This window comes from Gopherus flavomarginatus, chromosome 2 (assembly GCF_025201925.1).
Source record: "Gopherus flavomarginatus isolate rGopFla2 chromosome 2, rGopFla2.mat.asm, whole genome shotgun sequence".
NCBI lineage: Eukaryota > Metazoa > Chordata > Testudines > Testudinidae > Gopherus > Gopherus flavomarginatus.
In genome coordinates, this window is record NC_066618.1 from 51,083,155 (window position 1) to 51,096,543 (window position 13,389).

General features: G+C 40.1%; 1 protein-coding gene and 1 long non-coding RNA gene across 2 annotated transcripts in view; both read left to right on the forward strand.

Moving 5' to 3' along the window:
* The first annotated feature begins 446 nt into the window (after nucleotides 1-446).
* The window catches only part of SDHAF3 (succinate dehydrogenase complex assembly factor 3), an 82,750-nt gene continuing 69,807 nt past the window's right edge, over nucleotides 447-13,389 (forward strand). Inside the window, exon 1 of the mRNA XM_050941746.1 lies at nucleotides 447-648. Coding sequence (XP_050797703.1) covers nucleotides 466-648 — 183 coding nt within the window. The 5' untranslated portion in view covers nucleotides 447-465. The remainder of the gene's footprint in view (nucleotides 649-13,389) is intronic.
* LOC127045568 (uncharacterized) lies at nucleotides 3,846-11,616 on the forward strand. Its single transcript, XR_007772775.1, has 2 exons — nucleotides 3,846-7,598; nucleotides 9,233-11,616. It is a non-coding gene; the product is annotated as an uncharacterized LOC127045568 (long non-coding RNA).

The window sequence follows — 13,389 nt, forward strand, 5'->3', positions numbered from 1 at the left end:
ATTACACCCGCAACCCATGGCTGGTGGATTCATACCTATGCGTCTCCAGAGGCTCAGCCCACCCCACGCAGAGGAAGTGGTTGCAGTCCCAGGCAGGGAGCCTCCACGCGTGGGCATGGGGGCACCTGAGCGCGCTGGGCTCGGGACTCCTACTGCCCCAGGGGCGCCTCGCCCCGGCTGCTACTCGGCAGGGGTGGCGGGTGGGGGCGAGCGAGCCCCTGAGCTAGGCCGGGCCGGCTGGCGGGGAGCCGCTCGCTGATCCGCCCCCCCGGCCTGGCGGAGGAGCCCGACGCGCCGCGTCCCACCCCCGGTGCTACCGCCTCAACCCTCCGGCATAGGAGCGTTTCTCTCCGCGCTCCGCTGCCCACCCGGGGAGCTTCTCCGGGGCCTGCGGCTGCCCTGGCACCGCCCGCTGCACTGACCGGCTCGCCCTGCTGCTGAGCGCAGCCCGCCGGAGCCCCAGCCATGCCGAGCCCTGCAGCGCTGCACGTGTCCCGTGTGCGGGCTCTGTACCGGCGGATCCTGCTGCTGCACCGGGCGCTGCCCGTGGCGCTGAAGGCGCTGGGCGATGAGTACGTGAAGGAGGAGTTCCGGAGGCACCGCTCGGTTGGGCCTGCTGATGCCCAGCGCTTCCTGCGGGAATGGGAGGCAAGTGCCCTAGGACCAGCCTCCCCCGTCTGCTGGGAGGGCCGCGGGCCATCTAGTTCCTCCCTCACCTCGGTCTTGCCTTAGGGCCCTGCCTCAGCTGCACCGATCAGCTCACAGCCTGGGGCTAACACAGGGGATGGTGGGAGGGGGAGTCGGGAGATCTGGGCTCTGCCCGAGTTATGTGTGGCGGGACCTGGCCTGGGCGTCTGTAGGCCCAATAGTTTCAAAAGTAGTTGCTGAGTACCTGCAGGATGCTTTGAGCAGGGGATTGGACTGGATGACTTCCTGAGGTCTCCTCCAACCCTAATATTTTATGCAGCTCCCAATGATTTCATCGTAGAAAACTTAGGGCTTAATTTTTCTCTGCCTCAGGCCTTCCTTGTATAGTATGGAAGATGTGATGTTGACACACCTCTGCAAAGTACCCTGAGAGCTGCAGATTTTTTAAAATAAAGCTAGATTAGTGTAATCTATTTATTATTCTATACTAACCTCCAGCAACCTCAGCACAAGATTAAGGGATACCCATAATAATAAGCTTCTCTCTGCGCAGGATTCTCATTGCATGGCACCAGTCTAGTAGAACTCTTATAGCTCTTAAGGTTTATGGCTGGGGTGCGGTATGTAGGTCTCTGGGTATCCTTATGCATTCATAAGCTCAAAGTGACCATAGGAGCAAAGTTTCCTGATGTTGGTATGTGTAGTGGTCTGTCACAATTATTCTTAGTCCTGTGCAGGTCTGCCACAAAACCCATAGTACCTTTTGAGGCATTCTTCTGATCCTGCATTGGCAGAGGTATGATCTCTTGATGCGTTGGAGTGTTTTTTGTGTTAAGGCTGATGGTCATGCATCAGGAATCTGTTTTTCCCAGGATAGGAAGTCTTGACAGTGATTATCCAGCACCTCTTGTGAGGATTTCACAAAGCAGATAACATGCTCTAGAACCCCTCCATAACTTAGTTCCAGCTGTGTAAATGAGGGAAGGCTGAGTATCAGGGTGATAAAAGCTGCTCTTTGGACTCAGATGAGCAAGAAGACTAATTCTATGCCAGATAATCTCAGCAGTAGAGGAACACACCAATGTCTGTACAGGAGAGGAGCCCAACTTTCTCCAGTTTTTCTAGAAGCTGATTTAACAAATGCATTTTAGTTGAAATTGGTCCAAAAATTTACAAAGTCCCCAGTTGAGGTACATAGGTCAGGATGCTCTTGCATCCTATTTTGGATCAGCAACTGAAGGAGGTGTAGCAGACCCTTCATGCAACTGTCCAAGCCTGGAAGACAGCCAAGGAAAAAAATATTTTCTTTGTGAGGCTGATCCCAGCTATCAAACTTTCTGGAGTGACTCAATAGCAAAAGTACCAACCTCAGGGTAGAGTGTTAAGAACCAGCACCAACCCTTGAAATTGGTCATGAGTTAAATTGAAATTGGTCATGAGTATACTTAAATTTCACCAGCCAATTATCAAGTATAAACTCTCAGGTGCTACAAGTGCCTTAACATAGAGTCACAGACAGTCCCCTTGGGTACTCTGTCAGTCTTGCCACCCAGATAAACCTACCTTTGTGCTAGATGGTACCTTACATCAAGAGTCTCAGCAATATTCAGGTTACTTGTAGTCCAAAAGGACCAGTCACTTACCTCAGGTCAATTGCACCTTAGAGCTTACACCAAAGACAATGCTTGTAGCCAATCCTGAACTATCTAAAGATTTATTAAATAGGAAAAGGAAACAGAGTTATTTACAAGGTTAAAGCAGGTAAACATATATACAGAAATAAGCTACAATCTTAAATTTCAAAAGGTAATAGTAGATTCTCTAATAAGCAAGCTCCGTATGTCCTTTAGGGCTAATCTAGGTTAAAATGCAGGGGATCCCTGGTTTATGCCTAGGAACCTTGCCACCAGGGTCCAAGCAGCAATGAGAAACAGGTCCTTCTTGTTACAGGTTTTTATTCCCGCCCCTTCTGCTCTGAGCTGCGAACTCATCTGATGGGAGGAATTCACTTGCATGATTCATCTTTATAGGGATGGCGGAGATCAATCAGCAAAGTCTTTTGTCCTCTGTAATGTTCCATAATAGTTTGTTTGGAGTTGATGGGTCTTCCCAGTTGGGCAGGACATAACACCTTCTGTGGGAGACCAGCATTTCACACTAGTTAATGTCCCTCTCCTGTCTAATGATTTACACAGTTACCGAGCCTTACAATACAAGCGCTCAAATATTATCGTATAATATGGGATACATGTTATAAGTGAGCATGCATGCAGCAACTCACAAGCTTTCAATAAAATCTAACACATTCTTATAATTCTGATATCTGTTATAATAATACTAATACACAGGTGAGCCTGACTGATTCCAGTTATGGATTTGTCAGTGTTCAGTTGAGGCATGGTGACCTTGGCATGAGCTGGTACCTGGTCTCTCAGCATCACACTGACTATAGCTCTCGCCCTCCTTATGAGAGTTTTGTGGAATCAGCCATGGCTAGAGGGAAGACCATTTATATTGCTCCTGAGTGTATTTGGAAGAAGGGTGTACAAGATCAGAACACTATCTCAGTCTGAGTCAATCAGTGATGTATTCTCACTAGTGGTCGGAGAGGAGGGAGTGGTGGATTAGGCCTTCATCCAAAGAGGGACACCGTTCTCTTTGCCTTTCACTGGAAGAAAAAGCTACTGGTCTTCTGCTCATAGCATCAAGAAAAGACCATGTTAGCTAAGGATATTTTCTCCACCAGCTGGGGAAGGATGCTGCTGTACATCTTTTCAACAACCTACCTCTGGTAGCAAAGGACCTGTTAAAGCTTATGAGACACAAAAGTTTAATTATCCTAATAGTCCCATATTGGTCCAATCAGGTTCAGAATCTGGCTTCAGTAGTCATTCAGAACTATAAAAGCAGCAAAGAATCCTGTGGCACCTTATAGACTAACAGACGTTTTGGAGCATGAGCTTTCGTGGGTGAATACCCACTTCCTCAGATGCATGCCTCACATGCATCTGAGGAAGTGGGTATTCACCCACGAAAGCTCATGCTCCAAAACGTTTGTTAGTCTATAAGGTGCCACAGGATTCTTTGCTGCTTTTACAGATCCAGACTAACACGGCTACCCTCTGATACCATTCAGAACTAGTACTTCTCTATCAACCTGGGAGCCATCTCTCTGACATCTTGTTCTTTTTAGGTTAAAGATCTTCAGGTATGGTATCTCTGAGCAGGTGATTTGGTCCTCCTGGCATTTCAGAAGCCATCTACAAAAAGGAGCTACAACTCTAAGTGGATAATTAAGAGTCCTCTCCAAAGTGGTGTTGGAGTTTCCACAGTAGTGAGTCTGTCCTCTTGCCAATGCTCTTTTCATGCTAGAGGAGGCCCTGCATCATGAGTTTGGTGTAAAAGGGTCTTGGAATAGACCGAAACATTTAGAAAGTCCACTTATCTTCTTGTTTCTTTTGTCACCAGTTCAGTGGGCATGGCTGTTACTACAGGACTATATCTGAATGAATATCTGTTTGCATTTCACATTGGTAGGACCTGGCTGACCTGAAATTAGAAAGATATGTCAATGTTCACGCAATTCAGGTGAACACGAACCATAACTGACCTTCGTGGATGTTTCCATCAGACATGCATAAAGCAGCTACATGGTTTTCTCGCCGCATGTTCACAAAGCATTATTGCATAGGCTCATCCTCCAGGAGGAAATCCTGTTTTGGATTCTGTGTTCTAGAATGCATTTCCAAAGTGGAGAAGGCCAAACTCTTCCATCTGCAGAGGTTTTTGTTTTATGTCAAGATATCCCAAATTTTCATTTGTCTCACTTGTGTGGGTTTTTCTTTCTGATAACATTCAAGTCTGCTGAAAGAAATAATTATGTCTAATTATTTGATTTGTAAGAGGTCACTTGCTGCTCTTTATACTGTTTAATGCTGTACATAATAAAAGAAGATCTTAGTTAATGCTTTTGTCACTAACTTTGTCATTGCCACTTGTTTTAATTTCTCTCTCTCTTTGGACATTTTTCAATCTTTCTTTCCTGAAGTGAGAGTCTTGCACAGATGCTCTCATTAGACAGGGAAAAATATTAATTTATAATTCTCCTTCTCTGAAAAGATCCTCTTTCAGGATTCTCGTTCACCTGCCTGGTTCCTCTAAGAGTCTTTTAACTTTGAACTTTTTTTAAAGACAGCTTTCTCTTACACCTTGTTTCTCATTTTTTGTCTGAGGTGCATTTTTTTTATTTGTAATCTCACATTGATCATCTTGAATGGTTTTTTCTTTCTCTTACCTTCATGTGCTGCTCAATATAAGAACTGAATAATTAGAAGGCAGCACTTTTAGAGTCAGCAGTAGAGGCGTGGAATAGGTAACAGGGGGCCTCACTTGCATTCTGTATCTCACTACCGCTAACCTTAAGGGTCAAAAACCTTGAGAGTAAGAACAGTTCTATCAGCTTTTCACTAAGGAGTCACAGCTTGGGTGTGAGAATCCTGCAAGATATCCTTTTCAGAATAAAAAGTAAATACTTTTCCAATTTTCATTTCCCCACACCAACTGATAGAGTTTGGGTTTTATTTGGTAGTGAATTCTATAATTAAAGCTGTAAAACAGTTTCCTCTCATAGCTACCTGTAGCTTACAACTTTGGGATTTAAATTTTCCATAGCTGGTTCTTCTCCAAAAGTTACTTGGAATTTTTTTTTTTTTTTTTTTTTTTTTTTTTACAAAATCCCTTTTAGTCCCATTGGAGTTGTGAGAAAGTGGTAAAAATAGTTTTTCAGCAAAAAACCTGAATTTCAAAACCTGAAATTTCAGATGATCTTTAATGAGCATTAATGATTTTGCAAGGCATGGGGGTGGGAGCTGGAAATTGGTTTAGATTTAATAGTGTCTGTTTGAAAATGGCATAGTGCACACTTCAAGAGGGATGTGTTATATGGACAGCTTGAAAAGATGCCAAGGTAGATTCAGGCTTTGCCAGACTGTTCATGTGGATCCTTTTACCTATATCTCAATCTTCTTATTTCCCCCCAAAATTGTGTCAATCTGAAGGTGTGATTACTAAAAATCTCATATTCATTTCACAGGGCTAAGGGACTTTTTGCACCTCAGAATGCGTTAAGACTCCCAGAGCCTTGGAAACATGAAATAGATATTTGGGGAACAAGTCCCAAAGCATTTCTTCATCATTCTCTTCCCTTGCTGGGAAACAGGTTCTCAGGCTAGTGTTTAGCTCCTTTTATTCCTGTGGGATATAGGTCGTTAGTCTATCCCTTGGCTGGAGGGAATAGCCCATTCAATACTAACTTCATGGAGGCTCTAGATTAGTTCTTGAACATCCTGCAATAGTGCATTTATGGAGTACATGTATATGGCACACTTAAAGAAGTGTGCATTAGCGGTACTAGCGTACTGCTTATTACAAGAAACACAACTGTGCTTTCAGAAATTCTGCATGCACCCAGATGTTTTTCTTTCTTTAAAAAACATCTAGAGGCATTTTTAAAACAACTAACAAAATCATCCAAAGCATAGGACTTGATGGTCATGGTGGACTTCAGCTACCCAGACATCTGGAGAAAATAATACAGCAGGGCACAGATTATCTAGCAAGTTCTTGGAATGTATTTGAGACAATTTTTTTTATTTCAGAAACTGGAGAAAGCTACTAAGGGAGAGGCTGTACTAGATCTGTTTTTTAACAAATAGGAACTGGTTGAGAATTTGAAAGTGGAAGGCAGCTTCAATGACAGTGATCTTGAAATGATGGCGTTCGTGATTCTAAGAAAAGGTTGGAAGGAAAACAGCACAATAAAGATAATGGATTTCAAGAAGTCAGACTTTATCAAACTCAGGGGGTTGGTAGGTAAGATCCCATGGGATGCAAATCTAAGGGGAAAAACAGTTCAAGAAAGCTGGCAGTTTTTTAGAGAGACATTATTAAGAGCAAACCAGCCCATTGCATAGGAAAGAAAGGAAGTATGGCAAGAGACCACCCACTTTCAATGATCAGAAATGCAATAAAGAGTCCTACTAAAAGTGGAAACTAGGTCAAATTACAAAGGATTAATATAAACAAATGAAACAAATATATAGGGACAAAATTAGAAAAGCCAAGGCACAAAATGAGTTTAAACTAGCTAGAGACATAAGGGTAACAAGAAAACATTCTACAAGTTAGAAGCCAGAGGAAGACCAAGGACAGGATAGACCAATTATTCAATGAGGAGTGTGGGAACAATAACAGAAAAGGGTAAATGGCAGATGTATTAAATTACTTTTTTGTTTCAGTTTTCACCAGAAAGTTTAGTAGCAACTGAACATCTAATATAGTGAATGCCAGTGAAAATGAGTTAGGATCAGAGGCTAAAATAGGGAAAGAACAAGTTAAAAATTACTTAAACAAGTTAGATGTCTCCAGCAGGGCTTTGGAGAGGAGCCCGGAGCTGGAACGCGGAGCAGTGGAGCTGCAGGTTTTTGCCTGGAGCTGGAGTGAAGCCAGAGTACAGAAAATCTTGACTGCTCCAGTTTTTTTTTAAATTTTCAATCCAAAATGAATTATATTTAGCAAGAAAGCCCTAAAAGTGCCAAAAAGTTTCAGATTGTATAACCATTGATATTAACATCTACTTTACCACTTTACGTAATATGTCATAGTTATTTTCACTTCAGCCAAAATCAAGTTTAATGTACAGATACAAAATTACAAAGTTTTCTGGAGATATGTTTTATTAAAGAATCAGATAATTATCAGACATCCGGCAACACTGCAGACTTCTCCTACCCTTGTGCCAAGGTTAGGCTAGTACGTACTCACGTAGATTAGTTAGATAGATTAGTATGTGTTGATACTTCTTTTGTAAGAGTTGATCAACGAGACACGCTGAGTGCTGCAATTATGGAAAAGTGTGACGTAAGATGCAACATTTAAGATATCACAAACAGGTATATTGCAAAAAAAAATGTTTTTGTTTATTGATATATTAAGATATCACAAGAGATAGTAACCACTTAAGCTTATTTCTCTCACAGGCTCCCGTTACCGGTACATTTGTTCATTTGTACATGCTCCCGTATCACTCTGGCTGATTTACTTTATATGTCATCTGTTCAATGATCTTTTGGTAGCATTATTTGTAATTTTAAATTTACTGAAAAAGTTGGGTGCAGCAGGTATATAAATATACAGTAAACATTTTTGCATAAATTAGGAATGATTTTTGTGATATATCCAGAGTGATTGGAAAACCAACACAACTTTGGGGGTGAATCCTTAAGTCATTTTAAGAAAAAACGTTTCTGTGAACACATGTCCTAAAATTCTTCCTAAGGGAGCTACAGTCCCTTCAAGGAGATGATGAAAAGTTAATTTCTGATTAATATCTCAAAAATGCTTTATATAAAGTAATGAAATTATGTCTGTGTCTTAGCGTTAGTATGTGCTAACATATTACATTATATAAAATCATTTAAACCATAGGCATCCTGAACTGGCAGTTGGTCATTTTTATTTCCTATTTCAAGAAAGGCTTGTCGTCGACTGCCACTGGCTACTAGCAGTAATATTATGTTCCATAATAAGTTAATACTTTTTGGTTATTATTTATTATTAGGTTTAAAATTTATGGTTCCAAAGTTGAAAAATAAATAATAAATACAATTGTTTATATCACTCTAAGCAGATTAAAATTTTGAAACAATTTTCTTGGAAAGGGTTAATTATACAAAATAAATTAAGAGTACCATTTTAATATAAGTTTTAGCATTAAATCATATTCCAGGGTCATATCTGTTAAATAGTCAAAGATTTAAAAAATATTAAATAAAATTTGCCCAATCCCCCCAGTACACAACGCCTTTAGTTTAAATAATTTTATTTGAATGATGTTGTATGATAGAACATTAGAAATAAACTTTAATGGGAAAGCAGATTCAAATTGCAAGCACAGTCCTTTTAGTAAAGAGCAAATTTTCAGAAATATGTTTTTCCTTCATCAGGCTGGAAATATTATACAAGATAGAAACTGTTATTTGCTCTATCATTTATAATCTATTCAGGCCGATGAAGCAAAAACATATTTCCGAAAATTTGCTCTCTTTATTAAAAGGACTGTGCTTGCAATTTGAATCTGCTTTCCCATTAATGTTTATTTTCAACCTTGTAACATGTAGCTTTGTTACTGCCCAACAATTAATGTTGTAGAACAGCGATAGCACGTACTAACGCTACAGCACATACCAAGTTTAATTGATATATTTATATTAAAGCATTTTTGAGATATTAATTAAAAACTTGGAAAATATTTCAAATATTTACTGCAAAATTTCATAAAAAACCTAATTTGCAATTTATAAAATAAAGTTTATATTAATTATGTATATTAAAATACTTCATTAAAACTGCAAAAAACATGTTAAAATATTAACATATACTTTAATAATAATTTTGTGTAAAAAGAAAATGCGATCATTTTTGTAGAGAAAATCCAAAATAAATTCGATATACCTTAAGTGGTTAAGATATCACAAGCACGTACATTATAAAAAAATGTAATGCTTTTGTTCATTGCTTTTCCAAGATCATAACAAGAAACATTTGGATGCGGTAGCACCACAAGAAGATTTGGCCACGGCTTCAACAAAAAAGTCAAATCTGCCCCCCATGATTGATAGCTGATTTATGGAAAAGGATCTCAACAACGTCTTTACTTTTGAATTTGAAAAGCCCAAATTTGGGCATTGGGAAAGGAAAGAAGAAATCAGCAATGTGCAAGGTGGAAAAGGAAGTGAATGGTGAGCTCAAACCATGTAGCTTCAAGACAAGTGAAGCAAGTGCCATGAAAAGTTTCAATCTTTGGCAGCATGTGAAATGTAACCATCCTGAAAACTATGCGGCTCTGGTTACAAAAAAAGGATCAGGAAGATAAGGCAAAACAGAAAGCTGACGCGGCTAAACAATGTTCATCTGGCTCTTTGAGAAAAGATCTTTTGCAGAGCTTCGTCTGAAAAGAAACCCAAAATTGAGCAAACAAAACATGACTCATATATGAAGTCCTCAAAGGTTACAGTCACCATGGATGCCAATACTTTCTGTGAAGGGCTGATTGAAATGGTTTGCTTGAGTTCAACACCGCTCACTACCTTCAGGCTTAAGAACAAAGGATTCCAAAAAATTGCAGGTGAAATGGGTCGGCAGCTTGGTGTTTTGATGGGCATGATGCAGTTTGTCATTTAGTTGTTGGCACAGCTGAGTCTGGTTGCGAAGAGCTCAAGAAAGCTTTGGAGCAAAAATTGTGCTACCTGAAAATGGATGTGGAAACAGAAATTTCCTTGCAATCAATGCTCAGTACTATGAAGACTGAAAAGATAAAGCTGTGGTAAAAACCTTGGACATAATCAACACTGAAGGGCATCACAATTCTTTGTACGTGAAAAGTCAAGTAAAAGCTATTTTAGAAAAAATTGGGATCAGTGAAATGCAAGTGCTGAGCATCTGCATTAAAAATGAAGAAGATATGACCTGTGTCTTCAAAAATTTTTCAGCGAGGACAATGAAACCATTTCTACCTCTGAGAATAGGGATGTGGACAGAACTGAAGGTATTTTGCCCGATGAAGGAACTAAAGGAATGGATGAAGTCAAACTCAACATGGATGCTGCTGCGCAACGAGTTAATGACCCTAGCCTCATACTTCCAACATGGCTTCATAAGGATGACTCAAAGTCCAACTGATGATGTGTGGTATTCACACTCTTCAGTTGGCAATCTGTAATGGACTGAACAAGGAACATGTGAAGAAATTTCTAGGAAAAATTCGACAAGTCATTGTCAAACTACGAACTCCAAGGATTCAAAGTGTTCTGCTTGATCTACATGGAGTAACTCAATCATTGGATTCTGTGACTCACTGGGGTTCAATATTTGCGATGATTGATCGGCTTCTCATTTTTCAATCTTACTGTGAACAAGTGGCTGCTGCTGGAACAAGAGAACTCAAGTTAACAAAAGCTGAATGGGATGAAGTGAAGAACCTGCGAGACCTCTTGACAAAGCTGAATCAAACAACCGTGAATTTTCAAGCTGTTGATGTAACCCTGGGAGTTTTAATGAAGGAATGGTGAAAACTGTCAAAATTCTTGCAAGAAAATGGTGGACAAATTGTGGAAGGAATTATATCCTCCAGAAATGCGAAGAGAAGCTTTTTGACAATATTCATTTCCTTGCTGGAGTTTATGTTGATCCATGGTATCGGATTCTTCTTACCTCAAGGGAAATACCAAAGGCAAAGGAAGGGCTCCTTGATATTGCTCGACGACTCAAAAAACAAAATCTGTTGCTACATTTGAATTTGGCGAAAGGTTGAAGAAAACAAAACACAAGAAAAGGAGTCATCAACAATAGAATTTGCTGTTTCGGAAAGTTCACATCCTTCAGAAATAGCAGGCTGTTCTCAAACTTCTGTCTCCACTCTGAACTTGTTCAAGCATCCATCCCTGAGAAGTCTTCAACCATCACGGGGAACTGGAGATAATTCGAGCATCAATTCTTCAGAAGATGAGTTCGAAAAGGAATTGGATAAACAGGAAAGACGCCGGCGAGTTTCTGCGATTTATATTTGTAATGAAACATTATTTGAGAGAAACTTTTGAGAAGATTGTGAGGCAATGGAGTCTATTTGTAGGCTAAAAGTTAAGTCTGGTTTTGAGGCCATTTACAGCTACCCACACCGCATTCAGGCTGCCTGTAGAATTGCTTTGAGCATGCCAACAACTCAAGCTAGTGTAGAGTTACTGTTTTCGGCTTTAAAGTTAATTTCAAATAGTTTGCAGCAGGCTATGAAAGGCAACTTGATTGCTGCAATGATTTGTTACAGAATGAATTATGAACGATTCTAGTTTGTATCATTGTTGATGACATTTAAATTGTTTTAAAAGTCTGAATAAAAATAATGTTTTTTCAAAATTACAGCATACACTTTTTTATTTAGTTAAAAATTAATTTGAGTCAGAGCGCAGAGCAGAGTCGGAGCAGAGCTGGAGCAGTCACTATTGGTAGCGTAGCAATTCAAAAATTTGATTGCTCCAAATTCCTGGTCTTCAGGTCACCAGGGCCTGATGAAATACATCCTGGAATGCTCAAGGAGTTGACTGAAGAGGTATCTGGGCCATTAGTGAGTATCTTCAAAAAGCCATGGAAGACAGGAGAGATTCCAGAGGACTGGAAAAGGGCAAATATAGTGCCAATCTATAAAAAGAGAAACAAGGACAACCTGGGAAATTAGACCAGTCAGCTTAGCTTCAGTAGTATCCAGAAAGCTAATGGAGCAAATAATTACACAATCAGTTTGCAAACACCTAAAATATAATGTGACAAGTAACTGTCAGCATGGATTTGTCAAGAAAAATTATGTCAAACTAAATGAATAGCTTTCTTTGACAGGGTGGCACGCCTTGTGGATGGAGGAAGAGAGGCAGATGAGGTATATCTTGACTCTAGTAAGGTTTTTGATACTGTTTTGCATGACCTTCTCATAAACAAACTCGGGAAATACAGCCTAGATGGAGCTACTATAAGGTGGGTGCATAACTGGTTGGAAAGCCATTCCCAGAATAGTTTTCAGTGGCTCACAGTCAAGCTGGAAGGGCATATTGAGTGGGTTCCCGCAGGGATCAGTTCTGGGACCAATTCTATTCAATATCTTCATCAATGATTTAGATAATGGCACAGAGAGTACACTTATAAAGTTTGTGGACAATATCCAGCTAGGAGGGGTTACAAGTGCTTTGGAGGATAGGATTAAAAATCAAAATTTTCTGGAAAACTGGAGAAACGGTCTGAAGAAAACAGGACAAAAGTCAATAAGGACAAAATGCAAAGTACTCTACTTAGGAAGGAAGAAATAGTTGCACACATACAGAATGAGAATGACTGCTTAGGGTGGACTACTGCAGAAAGGGATCTGGAGGTCATAGTGCATCACAAGCTAAATGTGAGTCAACAGTGTAATGTTGTTGCAAAAAAAGCCAACATCATTCTGGCATGTATTAAAAGGAGTGTTATAAGCAAGACACTAGAAGTAAATCTTCCCCTCTATTCCACACTGATTAGACCTCAGATGGAGTATTGTGTACAGTTCCAGGCGCCACATTTCAGGAAGGATGTGTACAAATTAGAGCAAGTCCAGAGAAGAGCAACAAAAATGATTAAAGGTTTAGAAAACATGACCTCTGAGGGAAGATTGAAAAAAATTGGGTTTGTTTCATTTGGAGAAAAGACTGAGGGGGGACATATCATCAGTTTTCAAGGACATTAAAGGTTGTTAGAAGAAGGAGGGGGAAAATGTTCTCTTTAACCTCTGAGTATAGGACAAGAAGCAATAGGCTTAAATTGCAGCAACGGCAGTTTAGGTTGGACATTGGGAAAAACTTCTTACTGTCAGGGTGGTTAAGCACTGGAATAAATTGTCCAGGGAGGTTGTGGAATCTCCATCATTGCTGTTTTTTAAGAGCAAGTTAGACAAACACCTGTCAGGAATGGTCTAGATAATACTTAGTCCTGCTGTGAATGCAGGGGACTGGACTAGATGACCTCTTGAGGAACTTTTCAGGCCTATGATTCTATGATTCTATTAAATGCTAAATAGTGTGTCAAAGCAACTTTGAGGTTTCACAATTAAAATAATGTAACAGTTAAGTTTCTTATAGCAACATTAACTTGGAATGTTGCACATGTGAA